The 19,542-nt window shown below is 38.1% G+C and overlaps 1 protein-coding gene across 1 annotated transcript in view; it reads right to left on the bottom strand.

Moving 5' to 3' along the window:
- Positions 1 to 14,709: 14,709 nt before the first annotated feature.
- The window catches only part of LOC150087955 (uncharacterized), a 54,797-nt gene continuing 49,964 nt past the window's right edge, over positions 14,710 to 19,542 (bottom strand). Inside the window, exon 4 of the mRNA XM_090370525.1 lies at positions 14,710 to 14,884. Within this exon, the coding sequence (XP_090226651.1) occupies positions 14,875 to 14,884 (10 nt within the window). The 3' untranslated portion in view covers positions 14,710 to 14,874. The remainder of the gene's footprint in view (positions 14,885 to 19,542) is intronic.

Genomic DNA, 19,542 nt, shown 5'->3' with positions numbered 1-19,542 from the left:
TCCTTCGTGTCTAGGAGGTGGTGTTCTTGTCCCTGTGGCAAGTAGTGGATTCTGGTGAGTAAAACACCACGTAGGTCTTCATAGAGCCTGCAGTCATACATTAGGTGCTGCCAGCTCTCCAGCCCCCCGCAAGTGCAAGTTGGATCAACCTGAATCCCAAGTAGAGACAGTTTGGCATTAATAGCTCCGTGTCCAGTTAAGAGGTACGTTGCTTGTAGACCTGGGGAGAACCAGTTGGGTGAGGTTGGGTAGTTTTGTTCAATATTGGGTAGAAATTTCTTTGTGATCTCTCCCTTTTGAGAGTTGCTCCACCTTTCCTGCCATGCCTGCTGCAGGTGAGTTTGTATCCTCTTCTTTTCCACATTTCTGTTGCTGGTTAGGTCAATAGTGAACCCCAGAAAAGTCTGTGGGGTGCCTTTGTCTAGGTAGTATAGTAGGCCGCGTTGTATGATTTCTAGGTCCGGAACAGTTGTTAAAGGCAACATACATATGACAAAAGCTCCTATGTTTCAGATTTTATATCATTATATTTTTAAAGCTTTTAATTCAGTATACACTCTCGCTGAAAAGTTTGGAATCACGTTTCATTTTTCTTAATTTTCAAAGTTTTTATTAAAATAGGACCAACTTGATTGCCAATTTTTATTAAGATATTTTCTATTATGTATAAAAATTAAATAATATTTAAGAAATTTCTAGGATATTTGAGAATATTCCAGAAAGGTGTAGACGACTGTGAATGTTGTAGACATTGTAAGAGATTCCTGAACGTTGTAGATGATTATAGAATATTCTAGAAAGTGGGAGTATTGTTTCAATATTATAGAAGATTGTAGGTGATTCTAGAGTGTTTTGCAATAATATAAATTGAGGAGTAAGAGATGTAACTTATAAAATCGAACACCTGTCATTCAAAAAAGATTTTTTGGTTTAAGTTTTGTGTGTTTCGTGATAAGCATTGCATGAAGGAACTGAGCGTTGAAAAATCAAGTGCTATTATAACTCTGTATAAAGAAAGTTATGAGAAGTATTGACAGAAAATTGCACACCTGTAAATGAAACAGATGTTTCATTTACAGGAGTGCAATTTATCATTCGACGATTCAAGGAGACTGGCAGTTTAAAGGACAAACTACGATCAGGACGACCGTGCGTAACAACGGAACCACAAGATAAGACCACGACACTGATTTCTAAACGCAATCGACAACTTGCTGCAGCTGAAATCCGAGCTGAGTTTAATAGGAACAGAGAAACTCCTGTGTCTACATCCACTGAACAACTTCGTCTTAAACAAATAGGGTTTCATGGTTCGTAAACTTATTAAAACCGGAAATCTAAAGAAACCGTTGGCTTTGGTCATCAACATTGTCATCAACAAAGTCATCAACATTGGACAATTGGAGAATGGGAAAACATACTGTGGACAGATGAATCCAAATTTGAGAATTTTGGATCCAAACGTAGAGTTTATGTGAGACGATCAACTGAAATAAAATGGTGCCACGTTGTTTAGTGCCTACAGTCAAGCACGATGGTGGTTGCATCATTAGATGCGGTTGTTCTGTTTTTCAGGATTCAGTATCATCGTCAGAACTGAAGGAATTTTAAGAAAAGAAGGCTATAAAAACATTCTTGCAATAACCTCTGGTCTTCGACTTTGTGGAAGAAATTTTATATTACAACAAAACAGTGACTCGAAGCACAGCTCTAAGCTGTGCAGGTACTTTCTAGTACCTAAACAACAGGAGGGAGTATTGTAAATTATGATGTAGCCACCCTACTCGCCTGAATTAAACCCAATTAGAGCTTTTATGGAGTCATCTAGACCGTCAAATCCGTGAAACGTGCCCATCTTCACACAATTTATTGGTAACTTTACAGTTCCCTTGGAATAATGTTAGTCAAGACACTGTTATAAAATTAATCTCCAGAATGCCACGTCTGTGCAAGGCAGTGATAAAACCTCGTGGAGGATATTTTGTTGAAAAATCAGTATAGTTGTTAATATTAATCATTTCAGTATTTCTTGCTGTAATTTTTCAATGCTTAATAAAATAATTTTGCCGCCTGGGCCCAGCTAGCTGTGGTTCTAAGTAAAAAGAGCCTTAACAGAGAGTTGACGACGGAATTGAACTTCTTAACTTTTCTAAGCAGATCGTAAGGCTGTTTATCTGCTTTGCCACCTCACAGGCCACGACAGCAAGTTCCACTGCCAGTTGATCTACAGTATAGTCACGGCCGCATATTTAAGTTATGAGAATGCATGTAATAAAGCAACCCGCTTATGACCTTCGACGGATTTTTGTTATGCATTGTTCCTGTTTATGCATTGTATTCATAACCAGCTTACCACACTGCGGTCGGAATTTATCGATTTTAGCACGATGGCTTAGCTTTGACCCGCTTCCATTCTCACTATTGCCCTCCACCTCAGATAATTATCTAAACCGTGTTACCTTGACCAAGTTGACAGCTTGTAAACGTGAAAGGTGAAATATGGCGGATTGATTTCAACCGTTTTATGTGGTCGTCTGTTTTGCATATTGGAAACAACCTGTCCAAGCTGGTCCTGTCTATAACTTTTTTGCTGTTTATATCGTGGTTTATACATTTACTACCGAAATAAACTTTAACGTTTCTTGGCCACTTCATTTTTTTATCAAAAATAAATTTAAAAAATCGAATGTTCACAATTGGTTTTGAACTTGAAGCTAAAAAAAAAAAAAAAAAAAAAAAGAAAAAAGAAAAGAAAAGCCAGATGTAATGTGCTCACTAGGTCAATTCATCCAAATGCAAATAAAAAAAAAAATTGTGCTAAACTGAGTACTGTAACTCTTTTTAAATTTCATTATTCTCAGTTTCTATTAAATATCTTTGGAATTTCAGGCCATTAAAAAGCTTTAATATAATCAAAATAGGCCTTGTGGAAAGCTTAATCTTATAGAAGGCCGAATATTCCAGCAAAGATTCGGCCTTCCGTATATAGGAATTTTACTCATTATGGAGTTTATAAAATTTGATCTTTTGCTTATCTTTTGAACACTACAGAACGAGACTACCATTCCGACGCGCTCTGTATCAATTTATGCTGACACGACTTTGCATTAAGAACATTTACCTAGTACCTGGTCTCCTCACTTTTAGTGCACAACAAGATTGGATGTACTTGTATCACAGCATAGAGCGTATGAGGTGGTGGAGGGTGTCTGCAAGTATGTCGGTATGGTAACCCATACCGACTACACTGCATCCTATTCGGTGGTACTAGATCCAGACACGAAACAGTGCAGTTGGAAATGCGATTCATCAGCCCAGGCGACCCGTTTCTAGCCATTCTAGCCCTTTATAGCCTTCTGTCGTGCCCACTGTTAGTGCATTTGCTTGTGATGGGCCGTCATTAAAGGTACTGATGTTGGATCATCCTCTTGTCCCTTTGGTCAACAACGTGCGGCTTATCTGCATGGCACTCCTGACTTGTTCTACCACGGTTGGTCTATCCTTGCTTCTTGATACAAACATCAGTATACTGAATACCACTGTAGTGCCAGGCTCTGCCCTTATACAGGAACAACACATGGAGGCAAGCGATAGATGACACACTTAAAGCACTGTGTGTGTGTGTGTGTGTGTGTGTGTGTGTGTGTGTGTGTGTGTGTGTGTGTGTGTGTGTGTGTGTTTACGCGCCAAAGCAGCTAAGGCTATGAGGTGTAAGTATATATTTCTTTATTAAAAATATTAGAGTTGGGGTGCCCTGGAAAACCCAAGGAAATAAAAAATTACATCATAATATCGTTTATATCTGGGTCTCGGCAATATTCCGATCTTTCTCCTTCAGAATGCATCCTACTCCCATTTTTTCATCTTCAGAATTCGGTTTGTCTGATTTTCACTCCTGAAAATGTGGTGTCGCCCTAAACACTACTGAAGGTAGTTTATAGTTGCTCTGTTGATCTTGAAGTACATCTTCCAGGCTGGATAAGATATTATACACACACTGGCCAAAAATATGAACTTTTATTCAGTATCGAATCGGGCCGCCTTTGTTTCGATTAATAGCAAGTGTGCGGCACGGCAAAACGCAATAAAACAGCTTACATTCTGTAAGCTGTTTTATTGCGTTTTGGTGTAATTTTGTAACCAATCTCCAGCAAAATATCGCGTAGCTGAGACAAAGTTGAAGGAAGAGGACTTCGTTGCCGAATAGCACTCTCTAGCATATCCGACATATCTCTCAATATGATTGAGGTTAGGTGAATTCGAGGACCATAAAAGATGGTGGAAACCTGTATAATGTTTTCTGAACCATTCTTTCACGATTCTGGCACGATGCGCAGTTGCCCATAAAGTGTCCATCACCTTCGGGATAAAAGTGTAACACTGCAGGGTGCAGCACATCTGATACAAAATTTAGGTACTCCCTGGATGACATTCGACCTTCTGCCGGTATCTATAGACCCAGTCCATACCAACAAAACATTCCTCATGCATACCATGATACCACCTCCAGATGCTTGGGTTATCTTAAGAAGGCAAGCAGGGTCCATCGCTTCGTGAGGTTCTCACCACACTCTCTGCCTACCATCAGTGCAAAACAAAGTGTTTCGTGATTCATCTGACCACATGACTTTCGTCCATTGTTCCAATCATAATTCTCGTCACGACTGCAAGCGGATTTTTCTGTTTTTCTCTGAAACAAGTGGCTTCCGAATAGGCAGGCGATTGCCAATACCCAATTTTTTCAATTCCCTGCGCATGGTGTGGGTTGAAATAAGGGAATTCCGGGCTTGGTTGAATTCCAGTGTTATTTACTGCACACTGGATGGCCTATTTTTCCGTATAGTCTTCCTTAGAGTACGACGACTTCACTCTTGAAATATTGTTTTCCTACGTCTTTGAGATGTGGAACCGCTTAGTTTCCAGTCATTAAAAACCATTGAGATTGATGCCTTTGAGAAACTAGTTATATCTTTCGTTTCTTGAATCGGGGCTCCTGCATTCATAAGACCTTTTTTAAAGTCTGATAGATCACGCGTTTCTCCATTCCGGCGTCAGATTATTGCAGTCGAGCAGCCTGTGCAGTCTTTATACTCAACGAGGTAATATGTCATCACCCCACGTCACAGTTTTCTTTGCATCTATTTACATTTTTTCTCATTTATTTGCATTTCTTCTGTCTGTGACTGTCTTAATACAAAAGACTGCATTTTTTTTGACCGGGGTGTGTAGTTTATTTGTTATTAAAATTTAATTTATAATTAAATGGTATATCACACTGTCCCTTTTATGTAGAAGACTCTCGATTCTTAATATGGTGTCAGTCAACTTGACAGTGGTAAATCCTCCATTGGCGAAGTGATCATTGGTAAGCCTGTTGTTTGCTATACTCCTTAAGCAAGTTGTCTAGTATCTAAGTGTACGCTTACTTTTTTTATGATTCAGAATCGTCATATGGAATCTAATTCCAAACGTGAAAATTTGCAAATTTTCACGTTTTCAAATTTTCAAAAAATGAAAACATATAATGTTCAACCCATCCAACCATGGATGGGTTGACGGTTTTTAAGGTTTACATTCAAAACGGTTTATTAATTGTAGTGAAAATTATTCGTGCTGGAGGTGGCATTCTAAAAGAAGAAAAAGATTTTCACACAGAAATAATTCATTGATTTGTTTTTATCACTCCCATCACAGACTTCGACAATTCAATTTTGTTCTCATTTTAAGCTTGTTTTCTTTGCTTGCATTCCCATTGCGTTTGTATTATTTCTGTCCGCGTGTGCACGCGCCTCTCTGCATGATTTCGCCGCTCAACATGTATAGAATATGGCAGCAAGTATTCATTTAAATTGAATACTGAACTTCTGTAGATTCATATGATAGAGAATGTCAGCAAGAGAGTATCTCTTTTATTAGAATGTAAGCAGACGGTATCTCTTTTATTTTCTAACTTCTCTTTCAATCCGTAAAAGTAGACGTGAGACTCCATATGTGCCGCAAGCTGTTTCCAAAAGGAGACACGCGCCGAACGTCCTCTCTTCCGTCCTCCGCTGACCTTTAACCTGCTCCACCGATCCACCCTACTTGTGGCTCTCGAGATTCTTTTCGAGAGGAGCTACTACAAGTGTTTGTCTCCATCGGTGAATGTAGAGGACCGTCTAAAGTCGCGTCAGAGCACGCACACCGACCCCACGTATGATGTTCAGTGTCACGCGTTATCATATGAAGTAGCGTCGCAGCCACTCGAGCTACATGATTGTCAAAGTGAAGCACTTTTGAAACGGCAGCACACCCAACGCCTGAGGCATCCGACATAGTGAGTGTTTTGTCACCGATTTTCAACCGTTTGATGCTGAACAATGCAGTATAGCCCGCTATGGAGACTCGGACATGAGAAATGGGTTCAATTAGGTGAGGAGCGTACGACCTATTAGAGTTAAAGGGTCTGTGGAACAAGGAGTAACAGCAGGAAGCCAATGGAGAAGTCAGCGGAGCGGTGAGTTATGATTGCCCTGCTAGGAGGGAGGGACGGAAGCCGAGATACAAGAAGGATCCCATTATCTGCTGATTTCTGTCATTAAACAAACACCATCATTCTAGTCCCTGTGGATCTTAGCTCTTCTATCATTCACCTCTCGCGATTTATCAACCGTTTTCCAGAATATTAACAACTATCGGCGCTTTTCTCGCTACATCGACTGTGAATGCCTCCGACCTCATCAACTTCAATTTACGGCAGCCGAACCAATTTCGTACGAAAATTGCCAACAGACATCTGTGATTGGAGGGAAACCGGTGATTCATGTATTAACACCATTTGCATATATTACTTGATTTGAACGCATATTTTACAACCCGAGGCAAACACGCCGGTCCCTGTATTCCCAGGCACGCTTCACTAAGGAAATTTGTCATCCGCACTTGATGGTTTCGCTGGTGATGAAATTAGTTGGCTATTCTCGGCAAGTAGCTAATTTCGAAGGAACACCGATGATGCACCACCTTTGGCGTCGGACTTGGAATCGCGATGTCTCATCAAATGCTGTTTACAAGTGTTTAGAGAAGTAATTTGCTTTAATCTCTTGATTTCAGTCTCATCAGCGAGTGTCGGGCCAAAGGATTTTTTCCCTTTTCCGATTAAATTTATCCAGTGAAGTAATTTTTCTTTCGTGTCTTCGTGTTCGATTTTTATTCCTGGTTTTTGCGCTGTCTCTTAACATAAACTTAAATCCATAACGAGATTAAACACTAATGCCTAATTCTGCAGTATATAATCCGAATATTAGTTGGACTTGAGTGATTCTCGAAAGCAAAGCCATAACTAGTCGATATTAAGTGTATGCGAAGACGACTTATAGGTATAGCCAATTTCATAATAGTCGAATGCGCAAAAGAAATACAGTATTTTTTTTTTTTTTATTCTTGATATTTTTCCATTGAAGCATCCCTTATTTCTTATGCTGTTACTCCAATGATTGACAAGCTTCCGATGCCATCTGCGTTTTGGTGGTTGCTGTAGTTATGCATCGTTTGGTTGATCTCCTCTTCGAAAGAATCGACCACCCAGAAAGGCCTCTTTTAACGGTCCGAGCAGGTGATAATCTGGCGGTGCATAATTCGGACTGAACAGTAGATGAGTGCGCATCTCGAGATTCACCTGACCGAGTTTCATTCGTTACAGCAGCCGTATGAGGATAGGCATTGTCACGAAGAAGGCGAACACCTTGAGAAAGATGTCTCTGCATTTGCTTCGAATGGCTGGTTTCAGTTTGTTACGTAGTGTGTCGTGCTCTTGATTGGGGCTCCCTGTTGTGCAGAATTTCTACGCTGGAGAGAAATTGCCTCTATTTATTGATCCCCGCCTTATATTTACCAAAAAAGCTTCTGAAATTTAAGAATACTTATAAAATAGCTTGATTCAGCTCTTTCTTTATGTATTTTGAGACCGTAAACTTGAACCCTACCTCGTCTTCATTTAGCCTTTATAGATTTCGAAAAACCTTATTCTGTAACATTTCGACATTTCATTAATTCTTCAGAAATGTTTGCAATCATTGAATTAAATTCACTGTTCTGTGTACTATGTATGAACCAGTACAGTCATGGTAAATAAAAAGCGTATATTTTATTGTTTAACTTTAAAATGGCCTCGAAAAATAACTTTCAATTTAACGGACATTCACCCCTCCCTCCCTTTTGCCGACCGGACTAGCCAGGTGGGTAAAGTGCCTACCTGGCAACCCAAAGGTCGCGGGTTCGAATCCCGCCTCGGGCTTGGATCAGAGTAAAATGCAAAAACTTTGGGAGGTGCATTATGGCCACAGAAGCCGATGCGCCAACAACTAACAAAAAAAAAAAAAAAAAAAAACCTTCCTTCCCTCTAGTTAGTCCGTAAATTCACTCGATTTCTTGCTTTTTTTAAAATGAAAACTCCAAACATGAAAGGTATTAGAAAGCACTTTGGTACCATGCGTGGGTTAAAGGTTTAAAAGATGAAAGAAGATACTTGTTAACATTAGACTTGAGTTTCTGTAGATTGTAATTTCAGGAAAATACGTGTGAAAGTAGGTTTTTCCAGAAAACGGAAATTGAAAGGATAAATGAGGAAGAAGAAAAGTTGGCTCTGTGAGTTTGAAGTTGGACAGTAAATGGATGTTGAGTGGTTGCGGCACGTGTTCGAACTGGTTTGGAATAGAGAGAGAGGGGAAATTATAGAAGACAATATAGAAGTGATCTTAGTTGGAGATCACTTGGTGATAAAGTATTATTTTTTATTTCATTTTAGTTTTTACTCAGTTTGAAGTTGGACAGTAAATGGATGTTGAGTGGTTGCGGCACGTGTTCGAACTGGTTTGGAATAGAGAGAGAGGGGAAATTATAGAAGACAATATAGAAGTGATCTTAGTTGGAGATCACTTGGTGATAAAGTATTATTTTTTATTTCATTTTATTTTTTACTCAGTTTGAAGTGTACATCTTTACCCTGGTACGGCAGTATATGCAAGTGGGGGTAGATAAAAATAAGTAATAGCATGAGAATAAAATGTACATAGCAGGGTGAAATATAGATAATGCCATTGTGTAAGTGTAAGTTTTAGAGAGTAAGAATAAGTTTTTACTCCTAAGGGAAAAAAAATTTCTTTCACACCGCAAAAGCCCAACCTAACAGTACGGGCATAATCTCAGCCATGGGGAAACAACAACAAGGTACCACCCAAAAGGGTCAGCATACGTTTAAAAAAAAAAAAAAAAATTCTTGTTCCACTAGAGACAAAATAGTGCGAGCAAAGTTATCTTCGAAGAGATAGAAAGTTCTCCCCTCCTCTCTCCCCCCCAAAAAAGGAAAAATACTGTATACATAAAAAATAATAATAGTAAATAAAAAAAAAAAACTTGGTGCCACCCAGAGAACAAGAATCACATCACAAGTCTAAAAGGCCAGTAACTCCACAGGAATGAGGCGAGCAGATTCAGAAGAATCGTTTTATTGGCTATGGTTACTGTAGTAATTCAGATAAGTAATGCCCATGTAGAGCTACTAAAGTGCAGGGTCTTTCGTCTAGGTAAAGGTCCTTCTAACTCATCTTTCTTGGAGATGACATGAGATGATCTCGAACAAGTCTTAAAGACAAAGTTTGCTTTGTTAGTTTTTTGCACGAAGGACACTAAGGCTACGAGGCATCGGTGTATAGTTTTGTACATTTCATGTATTCGGTGAGGCCGTTTTGATGGATAAAAACCCAAGCTTCCGGTGGTCCAAAAGACACACGACCACCCTTGCCTGAGATCGACTAACTCGACCACGGTGTGTAAAAAGCCTATGATTTTGCCCCCTCCTTCGAAACGGGATTGGAATCCAGGCCTTTTCCACACGGTATGGAAGGTGATCATGTGGTAGCAGAAGGAGATAGTTTGCTTGTTTTTGGAACTGGTTCCGCAGTCTGTTCTTACGCTGAATGTAATATTCAGCCACCTAGCCACTTCCAGCTTGACTTTGATCTGCCTCTGTTTTCCCTATTGCTCTCCTCTTCAAACAAGCATTCAAAGTGTCTTTGTGACATTTTTTAGCAAAGATGGCTGTCTTGAAATCGATACATGGGGATTTTATTTCGTAAAGAAGTATATTTGGTTCGGTTTTCTATACTTATAAAGATTAAACACTTGCACCACTTGATTTAATTAATTTATTTTATTGAAATTACGAATGTAACAGATATACTACTACAGCTATACATTCATTTTGCTAAACTGATTTAAATGTGACATTTCTGGGTATTCTTTGGGATGTTGTCATCATGCTAAATAAAATAAATGAAAGATCGCTTGAGTAAGAGCGAACATTCCTTTGAAATTTTTGATACAATTTGAAAATTGTATCATCTTTCTTTTGTATGGAACAGAAGAAAATATTTAATTCAAAAATTGAGCGGATTTGGAAAACTTGACTATTGATAAAGTCATTATTCTGTTGTAATGAACAGTTTAAAGTCTTATATTCAGGTATCCAGGGGTCTTAAATGAGTGTTCCAAATGTTAGCTGTAATTACCATGGTCCCAGCTCTTAAGCGTAAAGTTAAAATCTGGGGCCATTTGAGATAGCCAACCACACTTCAAAATCTGTTTGAAGTGCAGTTGGCTATCTAAAACTCTGTATGTGACTAGAACAAAATAGCATTCTTTTTTAAGGGCCACTTTAAAGGTAATTAGCGAAGTAATCAGTGTGTGTGCGAGCGCGTTGTAGGTTATTCAAAAGACAATGCAGAACTTCTGAATTGTCCAAAAGACAATAAAGAATTCTTATATTACCCTGAACTACATGACCAAGCAAAGGTAATTATTATACACAAGAAAATTGGCCATTTTAGGAAGATTAGTGAGACTTTCTTGGTAGTTGTTTTCTTATAACTGCTGTAACTAACTATTGAGGCCATTTGATCGAAAGAAACGTAGGAAAACTTATACAGACATTATCCTCTCTTCTTGGAAAAAAGTACTAATCAGTTACCAGGAAGCAGTTAAAGATTTTGAACTTAAATGAACCTGTAGTAATCTAGGAGAACCGCAACATCTTAGAGACTTCATTGAATTTCAAATTATTAACCATTCTGTCCTTCAGCTAGGTCTGAATCGTTTAAGAGTCAAAGTTATGGTGAGTCTGAAGTATTGCAGTGAGTAGATGTTGGTCGGTTAGAAGGAAATGAAAGAATTATACTTGCCCTTCAGATAAGTAATGCCCATGGTAACATCTATAGTAAAAATGAATAAATAAAACAAGTTAGGTAATGTACGGATTGCGTTACATTTAAAACACATTCGATTTTTCTTTCTTAAATTAATTATTATTATATTTTTTTATTTTTCTGTGAACAGTAGAAGTTAAAAGTTAATAACTAATTATCTTATTACCAATTAATTAACTAATGATATATAAAAGTAATTGTCTTCACTTAATTGCGCATACCTGACAGTGCAACATTCAATTTTTTGTAATACCTTACTTACTTCCGCCTGGATTTTTAATAACAGTTGAAATGCAATAAATATTTCACGGATGTTCTGATTTCATTTGGCAAATATTTATAGTAATAATATTATTAGTTTTTAAAACTTTCTCTCCTTTTATAGGATTTTTTCCGCCCCGTGACGGGTACTGGTACCAAGTGCATGGGATGGTTGGTTGTGTTCGATTACTATTGTTATTATTAATGTTGGTCGAGGAACTCTCTTACTGTCCTACTGGTGTTCAGGATCGCAGCTTTCCGGAGTTCCATGTAAGTGTTCTCTGTGAGGCCTATTATTGCTAGGTTCTTATGGAGGCTCGTTGGCACCAAGTCGGTGGTTGACACGGTGAGCTGGGTGGTCATTACGTCTTCCATATGCCACATTTCTTTGACTTCATGTCTTAGGTCTGTATACTTCCTGATCTTTTCCTCGTAAGTTTTCTGGAGGTTGCTGGTGTTGGGCACCGCAATGTCGATCTTGCCAATGAACGTTATGTCTGGTTTGTTGTGTAGGATCGCATTGTCCGTAGGAGTCTTTAGTATGGCCTAGGGTTCGTACTTGTAATACGGTCTTTCATAAACTGGTATTTTTGCTCTAGCTTCTGTTACTATTATTTCTAGTACTGTTATGGCGACCTGATTATCTGTGAGTGTCCAACATATCACCGCAATCCAACAATCCAACATAAATCTGAAACATAAAAACTGAAACAATCCAACATATCACCGCATCCCACAGTGACATGTTGGATTGTTTCAGGGGCCAGGTGACATCGGCCACATGTGTCATTTGTCACTCTAGATTCTTAGCGATGTATTTCCTGTAGTTCTTGGTGTTGATTACCTGGTCTTGGATGGTGAGCATGAATCATTCGGTCTCGGTGATGAGCTTCCCGATCATGAGCCATACGTCGGAAGCCAGCTTATCTATATAGTCAGGATGGTCATTGTAGTGTCTGCCATGGAGTCTCCTTGTCAAGATTGAGTGTTATGTGCCGGCTGTCTATCTTTCTTATGGCTTGATAGACTGGTGCTGTGTTTTCCTGGAAGTAATCCTGCAGGTTACTATTAAAAAAAGCATGGTAATTTATGCATTATGTTGTGTATATATATTTTTTTTCGGTTCCATACCCAATGTGGAATAATAAGAACGGGACGGACGCACTTCAGAAATTTGAGTTTAATTTATTAATTTGACTTTTAGAGATTTTTTTAAACTCTAATAATTTTCACAGTGTTTACATTTTTCGTAGATAGATCAGATTATAAGTTTTCCGCTACAAATATATTGGTTTCATTTAGGGTGAAGACGTGTAAATTGAATAATGAAAAACACCTAGCGATTTAATTACCAGCAATAACTGCTGTTGAATCGTTATTGGTATCATTTCCAAGTTCGAAAAATAGTCGAAGCTAAATTCAGTTGTGTTTAGCCAAACAGTTAATGTAAGAGTACATGTACAGTAGTACACGGTTTCGGTCAACCCAAATCCGTGTACAGTAGTACACGGATTTGACAATTACCTAGGTTTAAGTCTAGAATATGGTTAATGATTACATTCATTTTCAAAGGGCTTATTTGTAAACGCCTATGACCTATGTGGTCGTGCCCGAGTCTAAACAGAACATTTTTTAATCGTCTTTTAAACAATCTCAATGTCGAAGACCACGGTTATTTAAAACTGTGATTTACAAACCTACATTCCAGTTTTAAGGCACATAAAACCCAACCTTCTCTTTGTACAAATCTTAAAGTACATGTATTATAATTTTGTTATTAATTTCATAAGTTTAGGAAACCGTGGTTTAGTTATTTGAAATTTTAATAACAGTAGCATTGCAATTATTATATGGTTAAGTGAATCACAAAACTACCCTGTCTTGATTTACAGTAACCACGGTTATAACGATAAATAGAAACCATAATTAGCCGAACTTATATACAGAGTTACAATTTCTTTCTTCATTGACGTTTTCTGTACCTGTACCTTTAGCTAATTTTTTCATTAGTTAAGCACGACTTAATAATGCATGTATAATGTAGCATTCATTCAGATACAAATGCTAATTTCGTAAACAAACTTTATTCATAAGAAACTGGACTACATTAAATTACTTACTTCACAGACAATACAGAGTTCTGATAGGTTTCACCTCCGAAAACTTTTGATTTTCTTTGTATGTACCGGTACTAAAATAATTTTGCTGTATTCTTGAACAGTCCTGGGAGTCAGCAATGACACCCCCCTCCACGTTTAGTGTGAATAAAAGTTTCAGACCTATTTTTTTTTTATTTTTTTAAAGCAGTAATTTCACTACTAAAAATTTAGTGTAAACTTAGAAACAATTTATTTTATTAGCCGTTAGCAAGAGAAAAAAATCGAATAAAACTTTGTACCTAAATTGCAATACTTAATGATTATTAAGAAATGAAAAGCAGCTTTAGCTACAGCGAAAACCCAGAGCGAGGTCTAAGATTTTAGAAATACAGTAGTGATACAGTAGTATATGTTATGTACAGTGTGACCGTAAATAATATATCATTACTGTTTTAATTCTTATTAAAAACATTGTTTTTGTTGATATAAAATTCTCCCACCTTTGAATGATTTATATTTTACGCGGAGCGATCCTTCAGAGCTTGCTTTGCTTGTGCTTAAAGCTGCCACTGAAAACTACCTTTCTCTCTCTCTCTCTCTCTCTCTCTCTCTCTCTCTCTCTCTCTCTCTCCATTCTTCTTCAGGACACCAAGCTTCCAATGTAGAGATACTTATTACATTTATAGTACTTCTTTTACATTAATAATGATATTATAAATTTCCGATGTCGCAAAGAGAAAAAAGTTAGTTACAATTATTACAATACATTACAAATCATTTACAACTTAATTTTTGTTAGAATTAAAAATGCTTTCACACTCTTAGAGTTTGAAGTTTCCACATCATGCAGTTTTCTCATTAACCTCTCCAAATATTAATCACTAAAGTGCATATAATTAGTCCGATTAGCCTTTCAACATACGCAGTTCAAATGATGACATCATATCAGATAATATAAAAAGTATTTAACCTCTGAAAAAGCTCTTGTGCCTTACTTTATAACTTACACATTTTAATACAAATAAGGCGTTGCAGAGGCACGACGATTTTAAGGACTGCTTTCTTAGAAATAGGACTTGTCCTGGCAATAAGCATCTACAGAGGTCCGGGATACACAGTTGTGCCACTAGAAACGTCCAGATGAATGGGAATAGAAGTTTGTAACATAAAAAAAAAAAAAATGCACGCACTTCAGTCAGGGTGGTGGCAGCAGGATTTCATGCACCCTTCTTCATCACTGCTTGTGCGGAAGTGAGGTCTTCCATCGATCGTCATCATTGGATACTGAAAAACAAGAAGAATAAGATTATTTCCTTTATTAAACGGATTTTCAAATACCAACAATTCTTTAAGATTAATACCGCACATATCTTCTATAAAAACAAATTTTTAAATTGTTCTTTGAAATTCCTTGCTCCCTTAAAGGAAACCAATTATATGACGCAGTCTGTGTGGTGAAAGTAACTATCTTCACGTTTTTCTTAAATACTGTTGCCTCCTAAGCGAAAGTGAATGTATTATTAAATAAATTTGCAATTAATCCTTGTCTGTGTAGGTATTATTGTTTTTGGTATATTCACTGTTCAGCAGCTGAAACCATAAAACCGGCAATGGGTAGCTAACGAAGCTGAGAGTTGATTCATAATTATTGGCGGTAATAAGATAAGCCTTTCTAGATTGCTTTCTGCTTTTGTGGCATTGACGCATGACTTTCAAATTAAGCTTGGCCAGTTACAGGAAAGCCTTTCAAACAGTACTTCATTGAAAACGCTATTCACAAAGGGAAACTCTACTAATCTAGATTTCCTAGACGTGTGTCAGTTAATTCGATCTATCTACTTAGTGTGTAGTGAATCAATGTAAAGTGACCACATTGAACTCTTCACTCACCTCAAAGAATATAGTTAAGCTTATCTACTCGAGTAGAGTTATGCGCCTGAGGGACTATTCCTTTTGATTAAAACAGAAGATATCTTATATTCCAAGGTTTATAGACTTGCATAAGACAACCTCCCTGATAGTTGTCTACCTGTTTAGCATAGTCTATGACGAAACATTTGGCAAATATTGATGATTGCTTGGTGTCTCATGGTCTGTGATTCTGTGATTCATGTGATTTCAACAGGAAATTTGGATTTTTTTTTTGTGTGTTGTTTTGGTTGCACATATAATCGTGGAGTATAAATGGAAAAATACTGAAAAGTGTCAATTTTTTTTTTAAATAAAAAGTTTAGTGTATCATCGGCTATAAGGTGGTGTAGACTGGAAGTGCCAAATAAATTCCATGTAGCCTAAAGAGTTGCCCAAAAATGCCAGGATATTCTATCCTGAATTACTCATAAGTCGATATAAGTATTATTACATATTTCGAAACGTCCTATTGTAAGACCTTTCAGGTTTTTCTAGTTGTATAACCAAGGTTTCGATGCCATCGAAAAAAAAAAAAAAAAAAAAAAAGCGTAGAATGGTACATAAGGAGTAAAAAAAATTCCTGTTGTCAGCAAGAAAGCCCATTCAAATTACTTGCACAATATGAAGGAAATTCCTTAAACTTTTTTTCTTAAAAGCCACCAAATCCATCATTACATCAAAATTTAAAACTATCAGAAATTCACACTGCTTCAAAGCAGCTAAGCAAACTTATTACAAAAACAAACTAGAAGATTTCATCTGTGGAAAATATTTCTTATCTGCTTCTATGTAATAACATAGGCTAATTAGGGAAAGCAAAAATAAAACAGGTCTGCTGACTCTCTGCGAGTCTCTTGTTGAAAAATACAAAGAATTTTACACTAGTTTGTACTTGTGATTTTACTTTTATATTCACTGTAACCAATTTTTCCCTTCTTGAAATAGTTTGTTAATCTTAATCAGTGTTTTCACATTTTGAGCGTGCCAAGTAGTAAAACAAGTCTATGTAACTCACTGCTAGTAAGGATTTATATTTTTATGGTACAAAGGAATTTTTTTTTGAGTAGGTCATATATACCTGCTGATCATTTAATTGGCACAATGACAGCGCAACCGTACAACCACCGAAGTTAATTGGAGATAGATGGTAGGACAGCGTATGTTCAAGGATACACTGATACAGTTGCAAGTTCTGACATTGTATGTTAATTATAGTAGTTGCAAAGTGGCCTTAATTACGTGTTGTTAGTATGAACCTTTTTTGTGAGCTACATAATGGAAGATTTGAAGATCAAGCAATGTCTTGTTATTTGTTATTGTGTTCAACGAGGTATCAGTGCTACAGAGATTGCGAGAGAAATGTTAGAGGTTTAGGGAGACGAGGTTTTCAAGAAAACTGTTATTTTTAAGTGACACAGCTGCATTAAAGAAGGTCGAGAATCTGTGGTCACAACAACCACTTTCAAGCTTATCACTTCGAAGGAGATTATTTCGAAAAGGACTGGCACACATCAGCGACTAAGATTAAAATTAATAGGTCCATTCTGCGAATTAAACGATCCTACTGTGTATTTGACACTGTTGTCATTTCAAATTTTTACTTAATAAATTTTACTAAAAATTTCTTAGGCCGTAACTTTCCTCTTTTAGGCCGTTCCACCGTGTCACTGCCCTCGGTAAAAGAGAATCAACATGTTATCTGTCTATTGTTTTTTTAGTGAGTACGATTAAGAAACTAAGCCAACCTTGAAGTAACTGCCTATGCAAGGCTTCGTAGCCAATTTTCTCCAAATTCTCTGACTTACAATTTTGAGAAGAAAGTATCTTCCTACAAGAAAACCAATTATCTTGTTGTCTGTGCTAGTGGAAAATTTCTTTTCGTCTCTCTCTCTCTCGATAAGTCTTTCCAAATAAGTTTACTCCCTAAACAGATCAACGACTTATTTTATGTAATTTCTTAGATCAGCAATTCGATAATCTTCGAGACTCCGGTACTTCATGAAAAATTAATTTCTCGTTCGGTAATAGCTCGGAAAAACTTCCATGTTCGATTCTCGTTACCGCTTTGTGTTTTTTTTTTTTTTTTTTTTCCTGCTTAGTTCTGACCCCAATCATTGTAAGTGTAAAGTGAAGTGTAAAGTGTGTTCGTGTCAAACGGCACCAGGGGTTTCCCCCATCTCCGCGTGGTTTTCTTTGTGAGTGTAACAGATCACTGTTAAGGCCAGAGATTTAAAAGTGTATGGGATTTGGAAGTATTGTGTTGTGTATCGTTGTTCCTCTGGCCATTTAGCCGCTAGACCCCTGCTGGGGCCCAACGTTGCCCACACTCAGCCCCGTGGAGGCAGACCAGGTACACCCAGCATAATTATTTACTCTGGCAGGCCCTGCCACCTAATTTCCTGAGATTTCAGTGGCTAGGGCCTAAAAAAAAAAAAAAAAAAAAAAAAAAAATAGTAATAATAAATAAAAATAATAATAATAACGCGATTTTAGGGGGTGGTTCGCTAATGAGGTTAAGTTTCGGAATTGATGCACGATTTGGCTGTTATAATTTGGAAGTTTAAGATTTTGTCGTGTGGGGCGTACACTGTGATGTATAGAGAGAGAGAGTGGGGGAAAGACTGAAGACTGGAGGGGAAAGACAAAGTATGAGGCCAATAGGGTAGACGACCCCAGATATCAGTGTGGCATGCCCATGCCGCACCAGGAGAAGTAAACGGGGGAGACGGGGGAGGGGACGGTCCCGGCCCCTCCCACCGCCAGGATATGGAGAGAAAGTGGGCCAGACTAGGTGTCCAACCCAGATCGCCAAAAGGCGAGGCAACAGCGTAGCTGCAGTCACAGTCATGGTTTTTGGATGTTCAGTTCAGTGTTGCTTCAGGTGGGTCACAGTCTTGGTTCAGTCTCACTTGTCTCGTGTTCATCTTATGGGATCAGGAAGAGGAGTGATGACTCTGGTCAGTTTGTAGTACTGCTTTGATGTCAATTCAGGTAGTCATATTCGTTGAGAGCATCAGTCCTGGCCATTTGCACCAGGTCATGAATGGAGAGTTATCTTTGTTGGTAATTTCTTCTGATCGGTTGTAGTCATGCGGTATGTTCATGCTGTAGTCTTGAATGTCTCCTCCTTGGTTAGTTTCAATGGAGTTCTTCTATTCAGATGTTTCCATATTGTTGCGGATAGCGATTTCTGTTCTCCTTCTGTTAAAGATGTCCTGGGCGTAGCGGCTGAACGCGGTGTACTCGTCTTCCGAATCCAGGAGGTGATGCTCATTGTCTTTTGGTACAAATTTTATACTGGTGATGAGTACTGATCTTTGTTCCTCATAGCATTCACATTTGTGCATGATATGTTGCCACGTCTCCATATTGCCACAGGTGCAAGTTGGGTCCTCGGTCAGTCCGAATGAATTCAGTTTTGCGTTAAAGGGCCCATGGCCCGTCAGGAGGAAGGTGGTGTTCAGTCCTGGGTAGAACCATTTGGGGGCTTTTGGATAGGTCTTGTCTACGTAGGGTATAAATTTCCGTGTGACTTCACCCTTGGTCGTCTCTTGCCATCTCCTCTGCCAAGTTTCTTTCAGGTGTTCCATGATTTTCTGTTTTTCCATTCGGTGGTTGTTTGTAGGGTCCAGTGTAAAAGTGTCAAACGTGGTCGGTGTTCCCTTTGCCAGGTAGTACATCAACCCACATCTCGCCACCTCCAGGTCCAGAGGGAGAGTTCCCGCCAGGACCTGCAACGCACAGGTACTCACCGTGTTACACGCCCTGGTGATGGTGAGGAGTATTTTTCGCTGTATTGTATCGAGGATTCTTTTATTTACTGCAGTTCTTGCTTTGACGTACCATATTGGGGCTCCATAAGTAATTGCTGGGACGAAAATTGCTTTATAGTAGAGGGATAATGTTCTTTTGTTTAGTCCCCAGTCTCTGCGTGTTACTCTGACTACTAGTGCTGCGTATTTTCTCAGCTTCTCCTTCAGATATAAGAGGTGTTGTTTAAAGGACAGGTTGGAATCTAGGATAATGCCTAG

The sequence above is a fragment of the Mastigoproctus giganteus genome, chromosome 3 (assembly GCF_048544385.1).
Source record: "Mastigoproctus giganteus isolate SK-2022 chromosome 3, ASM4854438v1, whole genome shotgun sequence".
NCBI lineage: Eukaryota > Metazoa > Arthropoda > Arachnida > Uropygi > Thelyphonidae > Mastigoproctus > Mastigoproctus giganteus.
Note: the sequence above shows the minus strand (reverse complement) of the source record. Positions and strands in the feature narration are given on the sequence as shown.